This window comes from Orbicella franksi, chromosome 6 (genome assembly GCF_964199315.1).
Source record: "Orbicella franksi chromosome 6, jaOrbFran1.1, whole genome shotgun sequence".
Lineage (NCBI taxonomy): Eukaryota > Metazoa > Cnidaria > Anthozoa > Scleractinia > Merulinidae > Orbicella > Orbicella franksi.
This window is the reverse complement of record NC_138150.1, coordinates 6,900,174-6,908,070: the sequence shown is the minus strand read 5'-3', so window position 1 is coordinate 6,908,070 and position 7,897 is coordinate 6,900,174. Positions and strand designations below refer to the sequence as shown.

Here is a 7,897-nt window from a genome sequence, read left to right as displayed (position 1 = left end):
TATGAGTTGAGTCAAATGCCGTGTTTTCACGAGAGAGGTTTACTGCGGTTACTGCTTACCGAGGTTTCGTAACTAAACCACAGTTATTAGAGAAGCTGTTTACACGGAACTAGTTAACTAAAGTAGGCCGCATACAACGGACGGTTTTAGGTTTTCTCGGAAAGCAAGTGCTGCGATGTTGCACAGAGACTATTGGAAAATTATAAAATTTCTGACTTTACTCCAATGCCGAACGCATGCCGTTGTCAATTTGCAGGCGGGAATGTCGAACCAAACTCTCCTTAAATATAAAGCTTTGTAGTAGATAAATAGTGGAAAGAATATTTTGTTATCTCGCTGTGCCTCTTTCCGCAAAAAAAACCTGAAACGGCATCTGCCGCGGAGCCTGGGCTACGTAAATGTTTACCGGTACTTCTTCTTATTTGGGACCGCTTTAAATTTTAACATTTGCTTTTCTTCTCCATAGACCTCAATTATGATTTTTTTTCCCTCCAGTTTCTCCCTCTGTGTGGTAGGTCTTCTTCTAGTTGCGTCTGCCTGTATACTGCTACTATAAAGCTACAGAGCTTCTAGCAGAAAGGAAACGCTTACGGCACTTGACGATGAAAGGGAAACAGCAGTTCGGGATTTCTTTGCCTAAACATGAGTTAATTTAGCTTTTTCTGCCCATTGACTTGAAACCTACTTATATTAGGAGGAATCGTTGTCTATTTTGCTCTTCTTTACGCGCTGAACATGTGAACACCTGCTGCCCTGACGTCGCGACAACGTCTGCTTTTCCTCGGTTAACGTCGGTTACTGAGTTCAACTGTCGACAAACCAAGGTTGGCTTACTTTTGATTCTGCCGCCGTTTACCGAGGTTTGCTATTGTGTTTACACGATTAAAAATTTCAATTCAGCGAGGTTAAAACAAAACCAAGGTAAACATCTCTTCTGAAAACACGGCCTAAGGCGCGACGAAAGTTTCGTAACCAGGTTTTAACGTTCAACCGTGTGTTGTTGTAACAGGCAACTGGCTCCGTTTCAAGTAGTAACATGTTGGCCTTTGACATAAATGACAGCAAAGGTTATATCGTTACTATTGGAAACGAAGAAAGTTGCCTATGGCAATACCGTAATTTTAAGTCGAAAACTTTGTGACTAAAGTTCCGTCGCGCCTTACTCAACTGATAATCGTACTAATTTCCGAAAAAAAGGACAACTTCCTGAGATATACCCACAGTTTCGAATTTTTTTTTTTCCAGGAAATTTCTGTTCCAATTGGTTTTCATTGTGGAATTTCCGGAATTTTGAGTTTAATGACTCGCTTTTCGAAAATTCAACAATTTCCGGACTTTTTCTGAACTATTCCCAGGAAATTTTTGAACTGGTTGTCCCGTCTCGAAAGTTTCGGAAGTTTTGGTTGAATGGAAAGCGCTCTGTATCCCTGATCAGTAATTATATAATATATCGAGTTATTCTCGCATTTTGATCGGTTCTTATTTATGATCCATTGGGGACAGAAGTAAAGACATCAATACCCTTTTCATGTTTTGCTTTTGTTGTTGTTTTTTTTATTATATAAAACAAGTAGATTCCATGTTGCCGTGCATCTGTTCAGTGATAGATTGCAGAAGACGTCAAAATGTGGTAAGAATATCAGAGAAAATCCATTCGTGGGTTTCCTTTTATTTTCTAAGAGAGCACGGTGCTCGGCTATTGAGGAAGAAAACAATGACCAGGTCTCCTTCTTAGGCCCATCTTAACTTTAAAAACATGAAAAAAGAAAGTTTCTAATATGTCTGCCCTCGCACGGTCCAGCGACCATTCTAATGATTTTGACAATGTCGGTGTAATTGACAAAGGAAACTATCGAGTTCGGAAAACTTAGGAATCATCACACACTGCCAACATCTAGCACACTGCCAGCACTAACGAAGCAGATAATAACAATACCCTATTATCCTAAATTAGTGCATTTGCTCCTTATTTTACCGTTTTTAAAGTTTTTTTTTTTGACACTTTGTTTTCGCGTACTGTGTAAGTTTATTCTGCTTCACTTTTACCTTTAGCTTTTAAAGGCTTTAGACTGGAAACCAAAAGATCTACTTTTTATTACATTCGTAACCGGGGAACGTTATCACACAAAGTGATAATTACAGTGAGGTAGTCTTGTGAATGCGAGTGCAATTACGAATTTACACTGCGGGTAATATTTAACTATTCTTTCAAAATTCCCCAACCCCTTATTAGGTTAGTGCGACTGAAATGAATTTTCAAATATCACGAGTAGTGTAAATCCTTAATTGCTTTAGCTTTCATACTATTACTCATAACGACTTCTTGATTGGGCCACACATAGCCGAATACAAAGAAGTAAATTTCTCACTCATGTTTACCAACAAGAAACATAATTGACACCCCACGCGTTCTTTTTTTTTTTTTTTTTAAAAAGAGAGCTATTCACTATCGACTCAAATTTGAATAATAAGGAATCAACTAATTCTTACAAACTTTGCCCACAGGCTTTACAATACTATGAAATATTAAAGTTAGATTTCAACATAAAAGCTTTATACTGCAGCTGCTACAAGCTGTTTATGCTCATTATCAGATTGAGTTACTGCAAGACTGTCACTGAGCCAGTGTGCGAGCGACTTATCTTGCCATTTACAAAAATGCCAGATTTATCCCATGGAGTTTGAAAAAACGTATTTATTATAATCGTGCTCTATATCTTTCAATGTATACTTTCTATTTTCTTTCATAGAAAGGTCTAAAATATCTTTTCCGCGGCGCCATAAAAATCTTGGAAGGGATCGAAATACAGAAAGTGAGACCGCAGAAAGGTTAGTGTAACAAAGAAATTTGAATAACGCTAGACTTTCAAGTTAGCAAGGCAAATCATTTAAAGTTTATAAGAAACGTGAATAATGCTACTAGATTGAAGAATGGTACATGTTGAACTATTTTACTAATCGTGATATCAATATAAGATAAAGTCTGCATACGAGCCAAGTGGCCCATCAGGCCAGAGCTTACCCCGATTTCTCTAAGATGAAGCGACTAAGAACATCTCTACTCCTCCTCTGGACGTGATGCTAGTTCATCGAACGGTTACCTCCAGCATTGAGTTCGCCGGTACTCATTTATACTACTGGGTTGAGAGAGGCACTGTGAGAGTAAAGTGTCTCTGGCTTTTGTTTCATACTTCTGTAAGAGTTTTGCGTACAGGAGACGCTATACGAGATAACCCAAAGGACCCTTTGACTCTGTAATAATTTATCCTCAATAACTCATACTACAATCTTTAAGGTCTAATGAGTCAAAGTTCCCCAGAATCCCTTACAGAAAGAAATCATGATATTGATTGCAAAGCGTAATGGACTGTTAAAAACGGTTTTCTGCAAATTTAAAGCCGTTTAGGCTGAAAGCATAAGTCTATGGCTTGTGCTGCATGGCTTCAGGAACATAGAGATATTAAAATAACACAAGAAAAACATAGAATCAACTGCTATTATTTCAATTCTTTGCGACTCATGTCATTAAGCACAATTTTAGTCTTATTGTAAGCTGATTACGTTACCTTTGCTCATTGAAATGTCGTGATCTCCTGCGTTAAAACTTATCCAGAAGGCGCGAAATATTTTTTACTGCTTTATTGCTCTCTCTCCGCTACATTTCCATCATTTTATTTTTCTTTATTTTTTTTCGTTTTTACAAAAACTTTTTTCTAATTGTAAATGCTCCTTAAAAAACTTCGCTAATTCATTATGGCTTACCAACTGGGTCAAGGTTTATTAAAATGTTCTGGCAAGCATATCTTATTGATTTATTTATTTATAACTAAGACCTCATCACGTTCATTAGCTAGTGGATACTTAAAAAGTTATATTTTCTTTGGGTGGTTTTACAAGTGCAGCACGTAAGGACAACAAGGTGCTGTGTTTTAGTTCCCTCCCCCTCCCTCCCGTCAAAAAAATAATAATAATGATAATAATAATAATAATAATAATAATAATAACAATAGCAACAACAACAACAACAACAACAGCAATAATTAGCTACGGCCCTAAGGAATTAGTCTTTCAGTTCCAGGATGATTAGCGTGTTGGTAGCGTGTTGGAAATATTTTGGGAGACCTGGGTTGCAGAGTATGTTGCGCGAGACGGAATTAATTATTACATTAATACATAGAACTCCTTTTCGCAGGTTTCTTTTGCATTGCAATAACAATAAACAAACTAGTTTTATATTTGCGTTGTTCTCTTCCTACAGTTGCAAATTGAAAGACCAGGAATATGCTGTGGACCGTTAATCCACGTTTCTTCCTCTTCACCGGCTTCTTTATGAACTGCGTATCTGCTGGTGAGCAATGCAGAGAGGAACGGAGCATAAATGGGATGGCACTACAAGGATTCATCTTTAAAAAATTCCTCGTAAGTGCCTTCCACGAGTGTGATATCAGCTGTGAAACAGAAATCACCTGTCAAAGCTACAACTTCGCCTTAAGTGAAAAGTCGTGCGAACTGAAAAACCGCACCAAGGAGGCCAGACCAGAAAATTTCCTTTCAGACCCGGCACGGTTTTACAAAAGACGCTTGAGCAGCAGGGGTATGTGCAAAAATATTAGAGAGATTATAAGTACAGACATTTTTTTTTAGAGGCGGACGTTAACCAGTGCTTTCTTGTTTGGCGCGTTTTCTCGACATTTCGTTGAAAGCAACAAGTTGTGAATTATTATATGAGAGCTTTCAAATGCACTGATGGAGTTTAAAAGCGTGCGAAAAGCAAAAATATAAACTTTCATTTACCGTTCTTGTTTTGGAAGCGTCCATTCTTATGTTTCCCATAGCAATGCTCGAAACTCCCCAGGCCTTCTGAGGGTTTACTATTCTTCAACAACCTTGAAAGCCTTTTTTTCCCCTTTTGAAAAGAATCTCAAACTTCTGCCAAATTTCGCCTGGATTTTCCCCCTGAAGTTCTCTAGGTAACGGTTACCTGAAAGAAGTCATTCACTTGGTCTTGATATCGTTAGTCGATGAAATGATAAGATTTCACCGGTTTTTAACTGACATGTTATTTGTTTTACAGAATATAAGATTTCTGTGGGAAACTTTCAGCCAATAGACCCATAATCTGAGAGTAATAGAAACCACAGTATAACTGGTAAATCTGCAATATTATTTTCCACTTTTCTTTTTCTTTTTCTCTCTCTCTTTTCTTTTCTTTTAATTCAAGCTCCGCTGGGTTCCATTCCAGAGCTCCCAGCGCATTCGTGTCAGGAAATAAAGGCAAGCGAAGGAAAAGCCACCATTAGCAGCAAGTACTGGCTAGATCCAACTGCGACTGTAACAGCAGTTTTGGTTTTTTGTAACATGTACTTAGAAGGTTACTGAAAGTCATCTTTGATGTCACTTCTGTGTTGTTTTGAGTTTTGCTTGGGTTTGGATGCTGTTGCTTGCATCTAGAGATAAAATCCCGGCCTTCTCTTTCAGTATCAGAGCATTTAGATTTACATTATACCAAAAGTTAAAAAGTTTTTCTTAACCGTTTACAAAGCAAATGAAAAGGAAGATCAAATTGAGAGAGTTAATCCCCCATATAGAGCTCATATCCAATTCCTCAAGTTTATTTTTTTTAACATGTTTCTCAGGTACTCGATGGATATTACTAGCGCGTTATGTGGCTGTTTTCGTCCAGGATTTGTTTATGTTTTGGTTGCAAGGCAAAGGAAACCCTTCAACCCTGTGAGGATGCATTCTCCGATATCTTAATATCAAAGAAGGAAAAGAAGCAAAGCCAAATGAACGGCAGAGGAATGACCAGCCCAACGAGCACAAAGTAAACGAAAGCCCAGCTGAGCTAAAAGAAGGCTGAAAGTGCAGAATTCATTGTGTTGCGAAACGTCTTTTAAAAATTAAAACGTATAAAACGGCTTCTATACTTTTATACATTACGTTTCGCGCCACTTCGTCGCGCTGGTTTCGAGATAATTGTTTGGGCTGTCCACACATCGTGCGAGTAACATCCTCGGAAGTTCTGGGTACCATGTCTAAAAATAACTTAATTAAAAGCTTCTGCCTGAGAGAACGAGGTAGACTTGGAAATGAGGGTTGGCCGATTCTCCTAAAAATCCACACACAAAGTCCTTAAGCAGACTTAAGTAAAATGCCAAAGTTTCAGCTTCATTAATCATTTTCCTTCCGAGTTCTGGATATCAGGCAATTTTCAACAACTTCCTGACAGAGAAAGAAATAATTTCAAACTAAACAGAAAACACGTATGTAAAGCCCAATACTTAGGCTTTCATTGGTAGAGTTCTTGGCTTGTAAGAATCAGAATGTATATATATGCAAATCAGCAGGCACCGGAAATGACCTATTTTTCAGGTTTAATGTTTTGCATACTCACATATTTCATCAAGAATTTTTTAGCATTCCTGTAAAGTTTAACTCTTATTGTTGTAATATCAAGAACCAAATTACTAAGGTTGCGGCTTCTTGGGTTTGCAGAAACTTACTCAATCGCCTTGGGAATATGGTCTATATGAGGGATTAAGACGGAATCCGCCAGAAGTTTGAGTAACAGGTGGACAAAACCTAGTACCAAGATTATTTACATCATATTGCAAACTCCTGTGTGACTGTTTTAAATATCTTCTAAAAAAAAAAAAATCATTTCTAGCAACACCAAACGTCGAAAACAAATGTTGAACTTCGTAGGAAACACTTGAAAGTACTGGTGAAATGAAACTGATGATGAAATTTTACCTGTGTTTGCACAATTTCTGTGAACTTTAAAATTTATTTTCTCTCGTTCCCATGGGAAATTGTTTTCGGTGTTATTTCAGGTAATTATTTATATCTTAAGCTTTAAGAAAATGTAAAAAGGACTGTAAAATACCTAAAATTATTCTGATACTGAGTTTTGTCCACTACATGAGCTAAAGTTGCTCGATTCAGTTTCTATTGGATTTCGTCTTAATTCTCTCCCTATTCATCCTCTCTTGATAGCTTTTACAACTTTGGAGGCGAAGTAATATAATAGTGAATAATTTCATTAGTTTTAGCCACCTTCGATTTAATTAGTTTTCACCAGAACGTAAGGATAAGCAACAAAAACAAGAGCTTTGGAAGTAATTATCATCATTTTACTTTGTCCGGGTACATGTATGTGATTGATAAATAGAAATTCGTCCTAATATTATCTATCAATGACTTACTTTCCAATATAGATTACGAGTGCAGGGGAAAACCCGAGGAACGCATCGACTGTGGATGGTCAGACATTTGGGCCAGCCAATGCATTGACAGAGGCTGTTGCTACGACGACACTGACTATAGCTGGTATAGTCCCTGTTGTTATTATCCAACTGGTTAGTAAGCACTTAATCACCAAGAGAGATTTTTTTTAAAACTGTCAAATGCGCCAAGAATATGCGTTGCCACTTTTTACAATTTCGTTTATAACGTACTTTAATTAAATATGTTTACTTCAATGGATTGTAGGCCCACTTCAATTGACTGTAATTTTCACCTTTAATTAGGCACCAGTAAATTAAAGAACATTACCTTGGCAGACAAGCTGATCAATGTTAACCTACATATCGCACGGTTACTGACGACCTCTTATTTTCTTTGACTTCTTTCGTTTTCTAGATCATAAATGCTTCGGGATCAAGAGACATGAACGAATCGAATGTGGCTACCCTGGGATAGGGCGGGATGAGTGCCAGCGCGATAGAGGTTGCTGTTTTATACCCGGTCAACCCGGTGCTCCTGAGTGCTTTTTTGAGAATTAACATGTATAGTTGATAAGGTACGAATATGCAAAAAAACAAACAAACAAACAAACAAACAAACAAACAAAGACTAGTAGCCAGTAAGGTAAAGTCGTTATCCAGCATTTTCTTTT

The 7,897-nt window shown here is 37.5% G+C and overlaps 1 protein-coding gene across 1 annotated transcript; it reads left to right on the top strand.

Moving 5' to 3' along the window:
• The first annotated feature begins 4,131 nt into the window (after positions 1–4,131).
• On the top strand, positions 4,132–5,677 carry LOC145489262 (uncharacterized). The gene is made up of 2 exons (XM_081468227.1): positions 4,132–4,594; positions 5,075–5,677. Exons 1-2 carry the CDS (start codon positions 4,282–4,284, stop codon positions 5,116–5,118), a joined length of 357 nt encoding a protein of 118 aa, XP_081324353.1. The 5' UTR covers positions 4,132–4,281; the 3' UTR covers positions 5,119–5,677.
• Positions 5,678–7,897: the final 2,220 nt, after the last annotated feature.